The sequence below is a fragment of the Propithecus coquereli genome, unplaced genomic scaffold (assembly GCF_000956105.1).
Source record: "Propithecus coquereli isolate 6110/MARCELLA unplaced genomic scaffold, Pcoq_1.0 Scaffold646, whole genome shotgun sequence".
NCBI classification, from domain to species: domain Eukaryota; kingdom Metazoa; phylum Chordata; class Mammalia; order Primates; family Indriidae; genus Propithecus; species Propithecus coquereli.
In genome coordinates this window covers 653624-672981 of record NW_012152463.1, presented here as the reverse complement: position 1 = coordinate 672981, position 19358 = coordinate 653624, and the positions used below count along the sequence as shown (strand labels likewise).

Here is a 19358-nt window from a genome sequence, read left to right as displayed (position 1 = left end):
ACAGATAACAGCAAGGCATCCATTTCCCCTCCACCAGCTGAGAACCTACACTCAGTTACATTCCTTAGTTTGTCTTCCATAGTTCCTTTTGAAAATAGTGTATAAGCAACAATGACCATTCAAAATGGAGAAGCTTTTGTTTCCATACTGAATATTTTCTATATAAAAATAATTAGGTATTCAATGACTGACTGAGATTTCACTGGATGCTTTAAGCAATTTCTAGTTCTTCATTTACGTAGTGCAGAGTCTTAACCAATTGAGATTTGCCTTTGCTATGACCCAGAGAATGTAGGAGAAGGGGCAAGGGGAGGCTTTGACCAAACTTGACTCTCCTTAACTTCTCGCTCTGGTCAGTCTATCTCACGCAAGCTGGAAAGCCACCTTCCTCTCTCCCTCTGGGACACTGTCTGCTTGAGCATGTCCTATGGACCACCATTCCCTTCTCACAGCCTCCCGTCCTCTCTGCCTGGCCCATGGGCTGCCAGGGGCACCTCCAAAGGAGGATGGCAGGAAGGGAGAGAAAACCATTCCTGGTCAGTGGTGTTAGCAGAGGGAGAGGAAATTGGAAGGAACCCAAAATCCATAGTATATAAGCTGGAGATGTCCACATGGGTAGATACACACACCCAGGGAATTTCTGTTCCCCATTAGGACTGAAAATTCAGAGTAAACTATACTGACAGTTAAAGTTATACTGGAAATTGGAAGCTTCTCTGGGAAATCCTCTATCTTCCACAGCTACACAGAGTTAAACACAAGAGGTGGTTGTGGTGTGGACTAGAAGTCAGAACCCTGAAGTTCTTTTCCCAGCTCCTGGAATAATGCCTGGCACACAATAAATATTGGATCCAAGAGTAGGGCTTGGATAGGAAACCAGAGAAGGGGCAGGTGGGAGAGGAAGTCCTGGTTTTCTCCAGGCCTCTTAGGCCTGGATTGTAAGAATCAAAGCAAATTCCCAATATTCCTGAGCCTCAATTCTCATCAGTAAAATGAGTATGATATCACACAGCCTTTGCCCATTTTATGGAGCTGCTTGAAGATGAAATAAGAGCATTCTCTAAAAAGAAAAGCTCCACCAAAATGCTGGCAACTGTTAGTATGAAATGGGATCCCCAACTTCCCACTGAGGTTAGAGCAAAGAAAATTGTGTGTGTGTGTGTGTGTGTGTGTGTGTGTGTGTGTGTGTTAACTTTAAATACTATATGTTGGTAATTATGGAAACAGGACTTCTTCAAATCACTTGGAGATGTCAACTCAGGGCTACACGATGGAGATGGCTCAAGTGGCAGTGATAGGAGGAGGGAAAGAAGTGGTTAACAATAAAAAAAAGAAAAAGAAAGGAAACTGTTTGTCAACTCAAGAGAGGCAGCATGCTGTCATGGAGAGAGCTTTGATGTTAGACAGACCTGGGTTTGAATCACAGCTCTGCTACCTATTTAATTGGAAAACTTAGGCAAGTTATTTAGCCTCCTTTAGTTTCAATTTTATTTTCTATAAAATGGAAGTAATAGTAGCTATCTTGCAAGGGTAGGCAGGGATTAAAGATAACACATCGTGGCCTAACCTCGTACAGTGCTGGCACAGAGGAGTTTCAATAAATGTGGTCACCACCATCCCTGGCTGAAATGCTGTGAGATTCAGCTCAGGGAGCCTGCTGGGACCTTCTGGTAAGATTTGGGTCAGAATTCACACTGTTGTCAGTGGCCAAGTCAATATGCACAAGAACTGAGGGAGCTTTATACTTCATGAAGACAGAGAAGATAAAACATGAGACAGATTTCTAACCTACATGCAGCAAAACTGCAGACTGAGAGAAATATAATCCAGGCTTCTAAAATGACGAAGACGTCGCCAAATGTGCACTGGAGAGAACGCCACCCACCACTCCGCTCACAGCGAGAGATGCATTCTCCACCTGCAGGTGGAACACTATTTGCAAGTTTTCTAATGCTCAGTAGAGTGACTAGCTCATGGTGTGATTTTTCCTTTAAGCAAAAATAAAAAAGAGGGAATGAGTCGCTGGGAACATGAAGCTAGGGTCTATTCTCAGTTTGGCCACTCACTCCCTGTTACTGCCCACGTCTTCCTCTGCCTTCCTCCGGGTGGGTCTGGAAGGGGGTGGGGAAGACTGGGGAACTGGCAGGTGGAGCGAGGGCCCACCACACTGAGCTTGCTCACAAATAAGGGTGCCCTGAGCCAGGAAGTCAGCACAGCCCTACCACAGGTAGAAACCAACTGCTTCCTGCCAAAATGCTCTTTGCTCAGTTTTTATTTTACATTATTTTTAGGAAAGGATGCTTCCCATGCACTTGTTCATATGACTCTACCCTCTTCTAAAACCTCCTATGCCCTGATCGCAGACTCCAGGCTGCTGGAGCCACAGTGGCTCCGATCTAGAGAGTTGTGAGATGAGCTGTCCCTCGGCAAGACACAGCCCTTCCTTCTTTGTGCATGATTCTGTTGCCAGGGTCACTTCTTACCCGAGCAGACTGGGGAGGATGTCTAAATTTGCACAATGGTAAGGGCTGCAGGAGAAACATTTATTTATATCCCAGAGAAAATAAAGTTAAAAAAAAGCCCAACAGGAAACTCCTTAATGAGGGGCTGCTCAATTCACCACCCCTCTCTCAAGGTTTCAGGGGTAGTGGAGGGAGCAGTTTTCAGCGACCCATGGGGCCTTGTCCACCCATCCCCACCCCCACCCCGACCCAGACTCTGCCTGGAGCCAGGGTTCCTCCCTGCTCAGCCCTGAAAGATCCTTCAGGAAACGGAGGAAGTATGGACACAGCCCAGGCATTTGGTTAAGTATTTTTAAAAAGCTTTCCAATTCTGCTATTTTTTTCCCCTCACATTCAATATTCTTGGTTGCTAAGTGGGAGGAAATGTGGGGAGGTGGGAGAGGTGTGGAGAGCTGAGAGAAAATTGGCAACATGCAGGCTGATGGATTTATCCTTTCGTTTCTAAAGGGGGTAGAGGCACAGGAGTGTGCTCCGGTACTGGAGCAGCCGCTCGGGCAGCACCTCCTGCTCGCCGGGTCGTGGGGAAAAGTCTCCCTCAAATCCCCAAGCTTCTCATAGGCCAGGAGTCGGGGCTTTTGGGGGATATAAATATGGACATTTTCTACTTTTGCTTACAAATTTAGAAAAGTAGAATTTTTTAAAAAGTTAGAATGATCTTTATTTTCAGAACATAACCACAAAAGGGAAGAGGCTGGTTTCATGATTGCCTTTCATCAAGAGAAAGGCGGGCGCTCTCGGCAGCACAGCGCCATGCCATAGGCAGTGGTTAGGAAGGGGCCTCTCCTTACATCTTGCCACTCAGGGGGCCTATGGCTGCCTTCAGGGCGGGGCAGGGGACGGGTGGGACAGCAGGCGGCTTTCCAGGTGACCTCTCCTGCTTCTAGCTGCACTCCCCACAGGGCCTGGGGTCACAGGTCTGCCTGTCAGTTCACAGGAGGCCCATCCCCTTAACAGGGACCACCTGCCTTCGAACACTTTTTATTAACTACAGAAACTTTTGCAAAACAAAATCTCACATGGAACCCCATTTCTGTCCTGCTGCCTCCACAATGCCCGTCCCACCTTCCCTCCCTGCTGGTTTCTGCAGACCACGGCCACCAGCCCTGTACCTGCCTCACACTTAGTACTCGTTTATGATTGAGTTACACAATTTTAGGCTCCTGACTCTTAAGAGCATAACATGGGCTGCCTGTACACCTTGCTACGGACTTGAAAGATACTCTGAGTGTATGAGCAGTTGTGTGAATTCACGTGAATCGTTAGATCTCTTTTCATTAAATTACCGACTTCGCTTAGTAATCTAAACAGGAAAAATTGTGCAAGACTTGGAAACAGGCAAATAGGTTATTGGGTGTGTCAGTGGAATGCTGGGGGTTGACTTTCCCAGAAGATCTGACTCTACAGGGACGGGCACCTTGACTGGCTTCCTACTGAGCAGCAGGCTAATTTACAGCTCTGCAGGGGCAGAAGTTAACCTGTAGGAAACTGATAGCAAAGCAAATGAATTATGTCTAGTAGAGATATAATTGATTTCCACCCTGTAGAAAAGATAACCCCAAACAATACATTTCATTGCCTCATAGGATGTTCCTTTTTCAGCTATTTGCAAATTCATTTCAGCATTCCTGCTTATACATATCTGTTTTTCAAATTCTTCTTTCAACTGGTCTTAACATTTTACTGGTTCCTTCATTAGTTAATGAGGTAAATAATATCTTTGACATGTGTTTATTTTATATTTGTATGAGTCATGATTTTAACTTCTGGAAAATTATACTTTATTATGCCAACTGTGATTCTCCTTTCCTTAGTAGGATGTGGCCTGTTGTCTATGTGGGTCTTTTAGATATTACTGCAAGAACCCCATCTGGAATACAAAATTGACTAGTCTGCACATAAATTACCAGAAAGATGTTAAGACTTGTCAAAGGAGTTCAGAAAATGGCGAGTAGAGAGAAATCAGATAAAGATCAATTGTGAATTGAGCCTAGTGGGTCACCGTGGCAACAACAGCAAAAGAAACCCATGATTTGGAGGCTCCATCAGCTGCTCGAAGGAAAGCCCCTTAAAAATGGAGTGTGAAGCTCCACCACTATGGTCTGCTACTTGTGGGGACCTGGAGGTACACAGGGGTGACAGAGTTAATGCCTGCTAAATGCCAATCAGAGATGGCACCGACAGGCAAAGACTCACGCAAAAACCACACAAAACAGGCACTGCTGGCCTCTTACCTGGGATTGGTCAGGTTGTAGCAGGATTTCCATATTTGCAGCATGTGCTTACAAGTGAGGAGCGCCTCGTCTGGGCCCCGGCAGAGTGACTCCAACTTCACTTTGGAAAACAGCAGTCTACGGTGGGGAGACAAAGGGAGGAAACAACACAGCTCAAGCCAGGGTCCCCATCCCAACAAGACAAAGTGGTGGCTCAGACCTGGAAGCGACTATACATTTTAGAAAGGGGATGTCCACATGCGTGGTCCAAGGGAAGCAATGGCAGCAGGGCCAAGGACTGCAAAACTCCTAGCTCAATATGTGGCTTTGCATAAGTCTCACCACTGCGGCAAATGCAAGTACAACATGACTATCTGTGGTCAGGTTAAAAGCATGAGAGTGGCCAGTTTTATTCAGAACACAGGGATTTTATTAAAAGCATGCTTTTTAGAACTAAACCAATTTATTTGTGAAACCTCAAAAACTGACTAAAAGTGAATCTTTATTTACAAAATTACACAGGAGATATGACTCAGTTGATATAAATATCTACAGAGAACCCTCCACAATGATAGTCATCATCTTGTAAGTTTCAAAAAGCCTAAACTAGAGGCCCATAAGGAAAGGGGCCTCCGGCTCAGGACCTCCGCTCCTAGATCTTCCCCAGCTCTGCTGTTTAGAGGCCAGGGCTTCACAGCTCACCCCACAATCGCCAAGGTGTCTCTCCCCTAGATCCGTTACCACCAGCTGTTTCACCCTCCACCCAGAGTGCCAAGCTTAGAACCTTCTACCTTTCTTGCCCCCCCACCAGGGTTGTGCCATTCCCCAATTCTACTCATGTCTCTCTGCAGGCATCAGCTTTCTTGGTGCCTGGTCTTGTCACCACTGCCCTAGTGAAAGTCCCTGCATAAGCCCCAATTCCTTCCTGATGGTCTTGCTGTCCTCTGACTTGCCCAGCCCCCAGAAACCTTATTATAAAGACCTCCAAAAATCATTTTCATTCCCAGCTCAAGAAACTAAAATGGTTCTTCACTGTCTGTAATAATAAGTCACAATTCCGTGTGTGGTCCTTTGAGGCGCTCCACCGACTGGCCACTCCTATGTCACCATTCCATCCTGTGCCAGGCATCCCACTGGACTTCTTACTCCTCTCGATATGACTCACTGGCCACATGCTATGTTTCTTTCACAGCTCTGTGACTATATATGCCCTGTCCTCAACCGTAATCTCTGCTAGTCCACATCTCTTTAATTCTTCCCAAATCCAGGTACGACCCCATCTCATCAAATAAGTCTTCCATCGGTACCACTTTTATACCTTTATCTTCTCTACACAACATACACCGCACTAGCTGGTGTTTATTGTTAATAATAATAAAAAGAAGGAAACGAGAGGAAGGAGCTCCTGTTTACTAAGGGTCTCCCATGTGCCAAGCCCGTGTTTGGCACTTTACACACTCTCGTGTCGTCTCTGTGATAAGCCGTGTTGGCAGGTAGTGTCCATTACTCTTCAATAGTAAGGAAACTGAGGCTTTGTAAGAGGGCCCTTTGGTTGTTTTCTGGATGTGATTTTCTTCTTGAGTATAAGAACCCTGACCTCTCTCTCTCTCACTCTGGCCTCACCTCCACAGTGCCTAGAATTGTGCTCTGAGCTCACTGGGCCTTAATCAGCATTTGCTTACTGACTACTCCTTCTATAAACCATGAAGATAAAGAAATGTGTTTCCAGTGATTTAAGTTAGACACACAGGAGAATTCCTCAACCATGCATGATGTAATGTCCTCACTCGAAGGTACCCCAGAGGAGCAAAGTCTCTTCTTCCTCTGTGAGAGATGGAACAAGAGTGGTCCTAACCTGTCGCTGCTCAAGCTCAAGAATGGGTTAGCACCAAGCACTCCCTCCAAATGGAACAAAGGAAGACCAAGGGGGTGCTGGTGTCCCCCCTGGAGTCAGGCTGCAGCCTCCCCCAGCCTGGGCTTGTAGAAGGCTGGGATGATGGGGCGATAGGCCAGGTAATGGGAGGGATGCAGTCCCTGAACTACAAGGAGGTGGGCATAAAGGGTGAGACCAGATGTGACCAGAGGGCTTGGCTTCTGCTCAAAAACATCTCAAGATGTGGAAATTCCCTTGCAGCCTGACCAGGTCTGCCTACACGGGATGACGCCACTCAGGGTGTCTCAGGGGGTTTTTAAAGAAACCAGAAGCTGACTCCTGCTGAAGTCGTCCCGAGTCCAGAATGTGGTGGGAGTAGTTTTCCACCAGCATCTCCCACCCAACTTGGGTCAACCAGGTGATGTGTTACAAATGGTCACCTGTCAGCACCTGGTGGAGACCTATTTGGAGGCCCAGAAACTCTCCTGGATGAGGGGTGGTTGCCAGGCAATCTTGGCTGGGGGAGACCCTAGAATCGTGGGGAGTCTCGGGTGCCATGCAGCTGCTGTGTGCACTAAAGCTCTCTAGGGGGCACACCGAGAACTCCCCTCAGAGCCTGCCCGCCCCAGGAAGGGCCATGGAGGTGGTGGGATGGTTTCCCTGCACAGCAGGCAGTGGGGTGGCGCTAACAGCAATTAGCCACGGTTCCTTTAACTGCACCCAGAGGAGAGAGTGCCAGAGTGCGTCTCTAAGCCTTGGCTTGGGGGAACAGTTCTGTGCAAGGCTTCTTGGCTGGAAAAAGAACTTCTAATTAACATAAAATAACAGCTTTCAAACACTTGACTCAGGACACGGAGTTGAAAAGGTGTGGGCTGGATTTAAGAGAACCAGACAGGAAGAACAATGGTGGAACGGCTGAGCACACATGATGGAAAATGACGGAAAAGGCACTTTGAAGGGAAGCAAGAGGAACAGCATGAGAGAGCCTGGCACAGAAAAGGAGCTGAGGACACAGCAGGGAGAAGGCACAGCCTGGCAGCCCCGGCGCAGGTACAGCCAGTACAATGGGCAGAAACTCCTGTCCCACCTGATGCTGACATGCTCTGGAATGCACACGTAAAAGCAGAAACAGAAGGTGCCTTCCCCGCATTGCCCAAGATCTCAGCTTGTCTATGAGGCGGAAAACAATACTGAAAACAGAACAAGTGACACTTGTCGTCGTATTTGCTGAACCCTGCTCACACATTTCAACACTGTTCAAAAACATCTGGCTGGGTGTATGTCGCATTAGCACAGCAAGGAAGAGCACACAAACAGTGATTAGCATTAATTTGCTGCGGCTGATGTCCAAAGATATTATACATTCAATCTGCTGAGGAAACCCTGAGGCAAAAAAGAAGTTACAAAAAAACTTGGGAGAAACCAGCATTTAATACGTTTCAATACGTCTAACTGTCAACCTGACGAGGAGTGCAGAGGAGAGGCCAGGTGAGACCGTGCACCAGCCACATCCCCAAGGCCAAATGTGAATTAAGTAAGATGTCTCTCCAAGGATAGTAAGACATTACATGTTGGGCAAATGGTCTGTTTCCATCCCCTACACCTCGCTCAAAGTTCATGAACCTAATATTTAAAAAAGAAATATTTTGGGCTGGGCGCGGTAGTTCACGCCTATAATCCTAGCACTCTGGGAGGCTGAGGCAGGAGGACCATTTTAAGGCCAGGAGTTTGAGACCAGCCTGAGCAAGAGTGAGACCCTGTATCTACAATGAACAGAAAAATTAGCTGGAAACGGTGGCATGTACCTATAGTCCCAGCTACTCAGGAGGCTGAGGCAGGAGGATCATTTGAGTCTAGGAGTTTGAGGATGTAGTGAGCTATGATGACGCCACTGCACTCTAGCTGGGATGACAGAGAGAGACACTGTCTCAAAAAAACAAAACTTTTATTCAGAGACGCGTTAAAAAGTTAATGAAGAAAATAAGAACTGACTCCATTACTGAGAACCCAGATCTTGCATCTCATACTGTGCCTTCAGATCTGGTTCCTGCTCACACGTTCAGCCACAGAAGGGTTTGTCCAGAGCCCATCATGTACACCCACCTTGAACCACGGTCAACTGCCCTCATATGTCACTCTTCCTCATGCCTCTGGGTCTTTGCACATGCTGTTCCCTCTGTTGGGAATGCCTTTTCCATCCATTTCTGCCTTTTAAGGACCTACTCATCATTCAAGATGTGGGTCAAACAGCAACCCCTCACTGAAGCCAGACTTAAATAATGGGAGCTCAACCCTCTAAATGGAAATGCGATTACAAAAAACACAAAAGCTCACAACTGTGGAATAATAAACTATAAGCCAGGAAACTTCTGTTTTTAAGACAAAATAATAATGGCAATAACAGCAGCTCCTAGACACTTTAAATATTTAATCACAGATTCTTACGACAACCCTGCAAATTAGCTTGAGAGTTAAGTAATTTGCCAAGTTCATACCACTAGTGATTGGTAGAACAGAAATTTAAACCCAAATCCATCTGACACCAAAGCACTGAACAAGAAAGCATGATTTAAAATCTAACTATACCACTGACACTAATGAAGATGCATAGCATTTTCTAATCCATTGCCAAATATTTAAGTATTTGAAATGTGCAGAGGTCTGTGTCAGAGGCTGTGTGGAATACACAGTGGAATGAAATATAGTCCCTTAACCTTAAAGAACTATGGGCCAGTAGGAAGAAGAGACCTGACCACCGATATGAGGCAGGGGTTCTAGTTCATGGCCAGACTACAGCCCTGAAACTTGAAAAGGGCTGTAGGAGAGCAGGCGCTTGGGCTCCTGGGGTATAGCTCCTGAAATGTATCATACTTAATTCTAAAAGGATGATCATATTTGTGTGTGTGTGTGTTCTGTGATTTGCCTTTCACCCAAAAGTCTGGTGCATATAAAATTCTAGTTTATTTGAAGGACCCAGTTAATCAAAGTTTTACTTTTCATTAAAACTAATAGAAATATTATTTTACCATATTTTTGGAATTTTTAAAGACTCCCTGGGAACGGCCCCAATCACTGGACCTTCACCTCTAGTACTTCTCCCTAGTTTAGCTTTATCCTGGGCCCCACCCGAATGAGTCCTGGACTCCAGACTCAGGCTGAGGCCCAAGATAAAGCTAAAAGGATGAATATATCTAAATTCCAAACTTCAATGTGCCTCACAAAATTTTCTGATGAAGAACTCTCAATGAAAATAAATTAGAAAATTTTAGAGAAATATTAAAGTCACAATTCCCTCCCATGTTATTTGGCAATTATGGTATAATAAAAAAATGCACTTGTTAAGTGCACCAAGGAAGAAACACGCATATCGACACACAAAACCCTCACTAATTAGACGATCTGTGAATGCTGCATTCATGGCAACTGATTTACAAGTAAAACCAAGGGAACTTTGAACATTTGGTATACTGTGCTGATCTGCCTCTGTGAGCTCCTGGGCTCTGCATGCCAGGGACCTGCTCTTTGTTTATCTACTAATTGTAGGCAGGGACGCAAAACAGCTGAGCAGAAAAGCACGTGGGATCTGCTCAAGTGGGTCAATGGCCATGGGGGCCCTGAATACCTTCCCCAGCTCTCGCTGCCACCAGGGAGTCTGCCCAGATGGGAGCCGGAGTGGGGCTGGCTGTCAAATACCAGAAGCAAAGTAAGCGTCTGTCACCAGGTAAGAGAGATGACAGATCAAGCAGAGGTGGGCAGGGGGCAAGTATGTTGGAATGAAACGTTAACTTGAGAAGACGGTTTGGCAGCTGGCAGATGAGACCAGAGAAGTCAGAAGAGATGTGCCAAAAGCATGTGGTGACTAGAAGAGGGATGGGAACGTGAAGCCAGAACAGTCAGCTGGGAACAGAGTGTCTGAACGAAAAAGAGAAGCAGGCCACGTGCAGCCCAGCACTGCTCAAAGAGAGGCATGTCACCAAATACACCTGGCCCACCCCTTGGAGGGGAACGAGGGGCTTCTTTCAGGATCCAGTGTGGCTTGAAGGAATCGATCTCAATTCACTGTCACCAACATGTCGGATGGCCCACCATGTCTTGGAGCCACTGCTCTCCTGGCTGGGTTTTCAAAACAGCCCGGTCTCAGAAGATGATGATGTATTTCTGCGAAAAAACAGCCTCTGGTCCTGGGCTGTGTCACTGTCACTGAAAATCAATACTGGGCTGGCCTGTGAGCTGCCTGGCCTGACACAGCTCAATGGGACCTGACCCCTACCAGGTGAGCCAATGATGCTGGGTTTACAGCTGTGCAGGTCCTGGGCCTGAGAGACCTCAAATTGCGTTGGGGCCCCTCTGACAACAGCTGGAAGGGATGAGAAGGTGTAGAACCAGTTCATGTCACGGTTCCCACTAGATATCAAATACTGCTTGGGGCCTCACTAATTGCAAATATTCAATAAATGTCACCTGAATGAATGATCTAATTATTCAACTGTTACACAGGAAATATACAATTTCATGGGTCATCTGGCTTACCTAATTGTTGTATTGACATGCTATTCATTGGTTAATTAGAAAAAAATATAGATTTTTCCCAGTTAACCCAAAGCTGGAAAAGGCCTTGAGAGGCCCTATAACGCTTGCTGCTCAGAGTGTGGTCCGTAGCGGGCAGCCTCAGAATCCCCTGGGAGCTTGTGAAACACAGAATCTCCATATTCTGCTTTCACCCTAGACCCGGGGAGGCGGAATCTGCATGTAATCAGACTCCCAGGTGATTCACGTGCAAATTTAAGTTCAAGAAGCACCACTCTGGTTCATAACTCTCCATCCTAACCTTTCATGGTCTGATTTTAAATGGAAAGACTTCCATAGCCCCTGCACTTAGGAAATTCTGTGTTTATTTCATTCCAAGAAGAATTTTGGGAACATGCAGGATACATTTTGTTCTTAAATCAGTGGGAATTCTGAACAATCATCACATTAGGCCCACAAATGAGGGACACTCCTGCCTGTGTCTTGAACAGAATGCTTCCCTTCCTTCTGAGGGACTCCCTGATCGCTTTTGGAAGGCTGTGCTCTAACCCTGTCCAGGTCCTCCGTGTATCTCCAGGGAGGGAGCCACGGTGGTCACAGTGTACCAACCAAAGGGGTACTATTCACACTGTCACCCAGAAAGACGGTCCCTCCTTGCGTCTGCAGAGCACTGAGTAATCACCCCTCTACCATCCTGCGTCCTCCTCAGGAACTGAAAACTCATAAATGTCTTCCAAAACATACAAGTAAACATGAGCTGGGTTCAAGACATCAACGAATGTTTGGAACTGTGCCGGCCTACCCAAAAGATGATCAAATTCAAACATTTTTGAAATGTGCACTGGCCTAACAGAACTCTGTTAGTGGATGTCAGCTTACAGGCCGCCAGCTGGAAACCTCTATCAATAAGCTTTTCATGGATCAAATCTGAGTACGCGGTTTCCATTACAAAACCCAGACCACCTGCCAACCCCCGGTCAGTCTGCCAACACAGCCACCAAAGGGGGGTATGAAGAGCACAGCTCTCCTCATAAATGCATCTTCTCTGAGAATAAAGCCCTGGTGAGTAACTGGCCCTGGTGGCTCATTGGGAAACTTCTGTCTGGGAGTTATTTAACCACCAAGGAAGTTCTAGAAACTTGACCACTTTTAACTACCATGGTTGCTAGAGAAGGAGATGTGGCACGTGTGGGGCCCTCGTCCAGCCTCTCTGCCACTCTGGTCTCCCTGGTCAGCGTGATTGAGGGCCTGCGTCGTCCCAGCCCACACTCCCAGAGCTGCTGTCCTGGGAAGATCCAGACCTTGCTAATTTGGCAAAACAAAGATTCTCGGGGTCAAGGTGTTAGGAGGAGATGCCTCGTTCTTCAGAGCCATCCTCGACTGGGAGGCTGTGCGTGAGTGACGGTGCCGGGGACGGATCTGCGGCTGTCTCCTGTGACTTGGCTGTGCCTCTTGGTGTCCTAATCCTGCCTCCTCTCTCTGACAGGCAGGAACTCCTGTGAGATCCCGTATCAGTTACATTTTGCTTCTCATTTCAGTCAAAGTGTCAACAATCTGGAATACTCCCCCATCCTTCTAGCAGTATTTTTAGAATGAACAAACAACTGACATAGTTAGCTGGAATAAGTCACCTCAAGAAACCCCAGTTTGGCTCATTTTTTGTTCCCACTTCAGCTATTAATCTCAACCCCGATGACTGTCAGGAGCCAGCACCTAAAGAGGAAATGACCCGACCAGGCTAAATTGAAAACACCTCCGGAACCACGCTGCCCGTGATTCAAAGACCTCTCCAAACCCCGAGTGTGACAGTTAGTGAAGGGAGCTGTTGCACACAGTGTCATCCACAAAGCGACAGAGCGCACACAGTCAGGCTACTTCCTGAGGGCTGCTGCGCCGGGCCGGGCTGGGGTGCAGAGAAGGGAGGCAGCACAGAACCTGCCCTCAGGTTTGGTCAACCAGTTGATGCACAAGTGCCTGTGGTACAGTAAGTGCCAAATAGCCATCTGGTGAGGAAATGTGGGAACAGAACACATTTGAAAGCAAGTCTTCCTACCAGACGACGCTGGCTCCTAAAAGAAAGAACCTATTCTCTCTGAACCATAAGCTTTTTGGTAATTTCTAAAATGGAGAAGGAGTGAACCAGAAGCCAGCCCCGGGCCTCTCCTGCTGCATGGCCCTTCCTGAAGGGCCCTCTCTGGAGAATTTCCCTGTCTTCCTTCCTTTCCTTTCTTCCTTTCTTATTTTAGTGGTAGTGGTGGGGAGTTTTACTCTGTTGCCCTGGCTAGAGTGCAGTGGCCTCATCATAGCTCACTGCAACCTCAAACTCTTGGGCTCAAGTGATCCTCCTGCCTCAGCCTCCTGAGTAGCTGGGACTACAGATATGTGCCACCACACCTGGCTAATGTTTTTATTTTTTTTTGCAGAGATGAGGTCTCATCCTTGCTCAGGCTAGTCTTGAACTCCTGGCCTCAGGCAATCGTCCCGCCTTGGCCTCCCAGAGTGCTAGGATTGATTACAGGCATGAGTCAGGCACCTGGCCCTATGTTTGTTTCTGATTCCGCCCCCAAGGCTCTAATATTCCCACATACCCCAGTCTGAAGAGGGGAGCATAAGTGCAGAAATGAGTCATTTGAGCCCATTTCGGTGTACAACGGTAAATGTCAAAAGAATGGGAATCCTACCACCTAGACCTAGAAGAGGCAGGACCTGGCCCAGGATGTGATATGGACTCAATCCGTGAAGTTCTCTGGTATAGAAACGGTGCCCCCTGCTCAGTCAGGAGGCAGCTAGGAAAGAATGGGCCCGGCAGCGTGCTGGGAAGCTGAAGCTGCTCTTTGGGACCAGAGGTGGATGACGCATCCCTCTGGGATCTGATGCCGAACGGGACCAGGAGTCCTCCCAGCACAATTCCGCTCCTGTGAGTCCTGGCCTGTTTCACATTCCCTGCATTCTCTGTCTCTACTTCGCGTGTGTTCTCACGAAGGGCTCTGCTTTGTTTTGCACGCCTCGTTTCAGCTGTGCCAAAGGAGACCAAAGGCAGGACTTTTGTCCGCGCCTGGGCTGGAGCTTTAAACAGGGAGCCCTGCTCCCTGAGGACGAGGGTGGTGGCATCTTTGGTTCTTCTGAGGCTTAGCACACTCCAGTGTGATTGTGCCTCCACATCTTCCCGTGTGCTGTGGGCCGGTGGGGACCATGCTGTCTTCGGCCTTGGCCCTCCTGAGCCTGGCACAATGCCTGGCAGAAAGCAGGGGCTTTCTAACCATGAACTGGGGGAGATGCTCAGAGAACAGTGACTCTGCTCACCTGAAGGTGGCTTATCGATCCTCACTGATTATTTTCAGCTCAGGATTCCCACAGGAATATTTTTGGGATAAATTATGTCTCTTCCTTGCTCTCAAGTTTCTTTTTCCTTCTTTCTTTTTTTAACAGTAAACTTTCCTTACTTTAAAATGCAAAAGACCATTACAAACGAGCTGGAATTCAACTGTGCTTGAATTGTTGGATGTTTTCTTCACAGGTGGCTGGGCAACCAGCAGGTGCTTTATACGACCCATTTGCAGCAAGTAGACCATCATCATGTTATCAGATAGTGGGACTCAAGGGTAAAAATCAAAGTGGACAACAGAAGAAACACAGGCAGATGCAAGCTTAGTTGTGGACTAAGGCTACCAGGCCACTTTGCAGGGTCATTCGCAGCACACAGATGTATTAATGTTTGCAGGAGGCCAAGTGTGGCTAGGCACATTTTGATAATGGCCAGTGGGACCCAGTGGTTTCCAGGAAACACCTGCACGAAGTCTGAAGATGACACTCCGTACTCTGAACGGTTGAATGAGATATCAAGGAGAACTTAGAGATCTTGGAAAGAAAAGCACTAAAATAAATAACTAATGGATGCGGTGAACATTGTAGGTAGGAAAGGGCAAGCCTCTAATCCTCGCTTGGGTGAGGCAAAGTCATAAAATGTAACCAAAATGTTTGTACCCTCGTAATATCCTGAAATGTAAAATAAAATAAAATAAAATAAAATAAAGCTTCTGGATGGCATGACTAAGGAGGGGTGGCTTTGGTGTGGGCCTTGCCATGGTCCCCTCCTGCCCCAGCCTGGCCTCTTGTGGCTGCGTGGCCTCTGATCCCAGGGCGGATAGCTCTCTTCTCGGCTGACATGGAGGCTGGCCTGCCCTGAAGGTTGCTCTCCGGCACACTCAGAAAAAACTAACAAAGGAGAACCTCTCTGGAAAGGAAGCAGGATACTCCACGAGGACCTTACACTGGAGACGACAGCCACAGGCATGTCTAGCACTGGTCATGTGAAAATGGGGCGAAGGGTCTGAGCCAGCACCACTCCTGGTCTCCGCACAGAGCTGTTTCTAACCCCGGAGAAAGGAGGACAAATTTGCCTTCAAATACATTCCTCCACAATTTCCCCCTTTCCCATTCTTCTATCTTTGCCTTGCAAACCCAGTTTTCAGTTTCTGAGTCATTTTTCATTGTATTTTGGGGATTCTGTCTGTCTTGACCAGCATCTACATTTGCTAAAGGCAACACCGCAGGCCCAAAACCTCATAGAAAGATGATATAAATGGGAGTGGCGTGCTGGAGGCTGCTTCCTTGGCTCAGCAAGTCCATCCCAGGAGAACGTGGGCTGAACGATCCAGAGCCAGAGAACCTCAAGGGCAGAAGGGTCCCCGGTCATCTAATCCCAACCTTCCGAGCTGGAAACTCTCCCACCACCACACACAGCAACAGAGAGAGGTCAGAAAGTTGTCTTATATCTTTTTAAATGTGGTAAGATACACATAACAAATTTACCATTGTAGTCATTTTTAAGTGCACAGTTCAGTGGCATTAAGTATTAATACATTCACACTGTTGTGCAACCATCACCACCATCCATCTCCAAAACTCCATTCGTCACGCAAAACTGAAACTCTGTGCCCATTAAACAATAATTTCCCGTTCTCCTTCCTCTCAGCCCCAGCAACCACCATCCTACTTTCTGTCTCCATGGGTCTGCCTACTGTAGGTACCTCACATAAGCGTGATCACTCAGTATTTGTCCTTTTGTGAGTAGCTTATTTCACTTAGCATAATGTCCTGGATCTTCATCTATGTTGCTGTATATATCAGAATTTCCTTTCTTTTTAAGGTATGGATATACCATACTTTGTTCATCCATTCATTCATCAATGGGCACTTTGGTTGTTCCCACCTTTTGGCTATTGTGAATTATACTGCTGTGAACATGGATATATAATGTGTTCGACTCCCTGCTTTCAATATACCCAGAAGTAGGACTACTGGATCACATGGTAGTTTTCAAAAATTTTTAATTTTTTGAGTAACCACCATACTGTTTTCCATAGAGTCTAGATCATTTTATATTCTCACCAGCAGTGTACAGGGGTTCAAATTTCTCTACATCCTTGTCAACACTTGTGACTTTCTGGGTTTTTTTTGATAATGGCCATCCTAATGGATATGAAGTGGTATCTTATTGTGGTTTTGATTTGCATTTCCCTAACGATTAGAAATGTTAAGACTCTTTTCATGTGCTCATTGGCTACACCTTCTTTGTAAAAATGTCTACTTAACTCCTCCGTCCATTTTCTTATAGGGTTTGGAGTTTTTTTTTTGTTTTGTTTTGGAAAGTTGATTTTAAATCTGCTACTGTACCATCAAATCCCATTCCACTTTGATCCATGTTGTCTTGCAGGCTGCCACCAACTTTCTTTGTCCAAAGACCCCCTCCCCAACTGGCATCCCTGGGTTGGTTACTCTGCATTCATCCCCTCCAGATAGCTTTCAGGTATCGATGGATGAATGGCCTCTTTCCTTGTAGCCCCACTTTTTATCAAATGCTAATTCATGTTCATTACTTCGTCACTCAGCTCAGGCATAAAAATAGCCCGCAACACCTGGTCTCTCAGTAATCACTAAATTAAAACATTATTCAGTATGATATTTCAATTAAAACTGAGTTTTCTGAGAGTGTGTGTGTGTGAGTGAGACAGAGTGAAAAAGAAATACAGTCTCACTTGCCAAGTAATGACTTTTTTAAAAAATCAGATACATACTCTACTCAAGTAGAGAATGATCTTAACCATGTTTTCCAGTTTATTGATAAGATTAACAGGGGAGATAGTATAAAAATCCTACTCATGTGGATTGTAAGCTCTAGGAGAGCAGAAACTTTCTCTTGTTCATGGCATTATCGCCAACATCTGGCATAGCACCGGGCATGTGGTAGGAACTCAACGCTTCAAAGGTAGTTAGTGGTTAAGAGCACGGATGTCAAGGCCCGATTGCCTGGGCTCAAATCATGGCTCTGCTACTTTCTAGGTGTATAATCTTGGACAAATTACTTAACCTCTCAGTTTCCTTACCTATAAAATGAAGATAATAATACTACCTTCCTTAGATGGTTCTCATGAGAATTAAATTAGTTAAAAATATGTAAAGTGCTAATACAGGTGCCTATCACAGAGCAGTATATAAACATTAGTGGTTATTATTGCTAAATGAATGACTGATTAAAGGAATCAATGTTGTATATGTTCACTTCTTTCCCTACAGTTAGTCTCTGCTGGTGTAACAAGAAATGTGATCGTCTGACGAAATCTGCTTTCATGTGTACAAGAGTAGAAGACCATAGGTTTAAGGGTAGTGTTCTAAAAGAGCTGTGGGCCTCCCTCCAATCAGGGGACTGAGGATGTGTCTCAGTATCTCCTGATGTCTCCTAGTTATGGATCAGGGAAAATACTTAAAAGTGTTGTCCATATACTGTAATGATCCAAAATTTGTATTTATATCCTTGATAGGTTTTAAAAATCACCTTCTTGTGCCTTGTGGTAATATCTGGTGGTTTCTTAAGTGTACTATTGATTTGATGACCTCTCTGAGAGTACATGAATAGGGGTAAGTATATATTCTATTTAAAGAAGAAAACATAAAAATTCAAATAAATTAAAAATCTGCTGAAGAGTTGCATAACCACAATTTGTCTCATGGCAAGAAACTTAAACCCAGGCAGTAGCTCTCCTTAATAGCCATTGTAAGGCTTGTCAAATCAGAATATTATACAACATTTTAGTAACATTAAAGTTCTCAAATGCCACCATAAGTATGATACTATCTGGTATATTTTCTATAGACAAAAAATAACAAACTGTCAGTTCTCATCTCACTATTTTTTCTAAAAATGAATTTCAAATGGCTGAAACACAAAGTCTGAGGGTCTGATCAAAGCCCTGGCCCGATAAGAGTGCCTTACTGTCTTTAGGAGAGACAATTATATATTCCAAACATCACCCAGCACCTACTTCTATCTTTTTGGGCCAACAAGGAAAATCACTAAGTAAAATATATAAATTAAGGGAAATTTCTATTATACAAAGCTATGTTTCAAAAGAAGAAAGATCAGAGCTCTTATACCAAGTATAGTAGATAGTGAATCAGAATTCATGAACACCATTCAATATAAAAATGTATACACTGTTATATTTTATTTTGGGAAAAATGTAATGTTTGAAACAATTAATACATAATCAGCTAATATTACCTACTCACCCTTGCGTTTAGATATTTAATAGTTAAAGGGCTTAAAAAAACAAATTTTCAACAGAACCAAAAAAAAAAGATAAGACACATAGAGAAATGGCAAATGTAAATTCAAACATAAAACTAATTATATTAAATGTGAATGGACCAAGCACTTAAGAAGGTAGAAATTATACTAAAAAAAAGATCTAATTATATGCTATCTGTAAGAAGAGAAGTAATGTTTGAAGAAATAATGACTAAGAATTTTCTAGAAATAATGAACAATATAAATAGTACCAATCCACAGTTTTAAAAAGCCCTGTGACTCTCCAGCAGGATCCACCCTTAGATGTATCATAGTGAAACGCAAAATAGCAGCAACGATGGCATTAAAAGCAGCCAAAGAGAAAAGACAGATGACATTAAAATAAACTACAGTTAAACAAACAGTTGACTTCCCAAAAACTACAAATGGAGCAAGATCACTTGTGCTGTGAGAAAATGTTTGAGCCTAGCAATGAATATCCAGTTTGAAAATGTCTTTTGAGAGTAAAGCCAAATATATTTTTAGACACAAACTGAGAAAGTTTGCCAGCAACGGACCCTTCCTAAAATTTCTTGGGTAACCACTAAACAAGAACAACCAAAACAGAATGTTTCTTCTCCATATTGGCAAAGAAAAAA

General features: G+C 45.1%; 1 protein-coding gene across 1 annotated transcript in view; it reads right to left on the bottom strand.

Annotated features, from left to right (window-relative positions):
• The window catches only part of TTC7B (tetratricopeptide repeat domain 7B), a 236156-nt gene that overhangs the window by 71820 nt on the left and 144978 nt on the right, over positions 1–19358 (bottom strand). The window contains exon 16 of the mRNA XM_012660002.1: positions 4754–4870. Coding sequence (XP_012515456.1) covers positions 4754–4870 — 117 coding nt within the window. The remainder of the gene's footprint in view (positions 1–4753; positions 4871–19358) is intronic.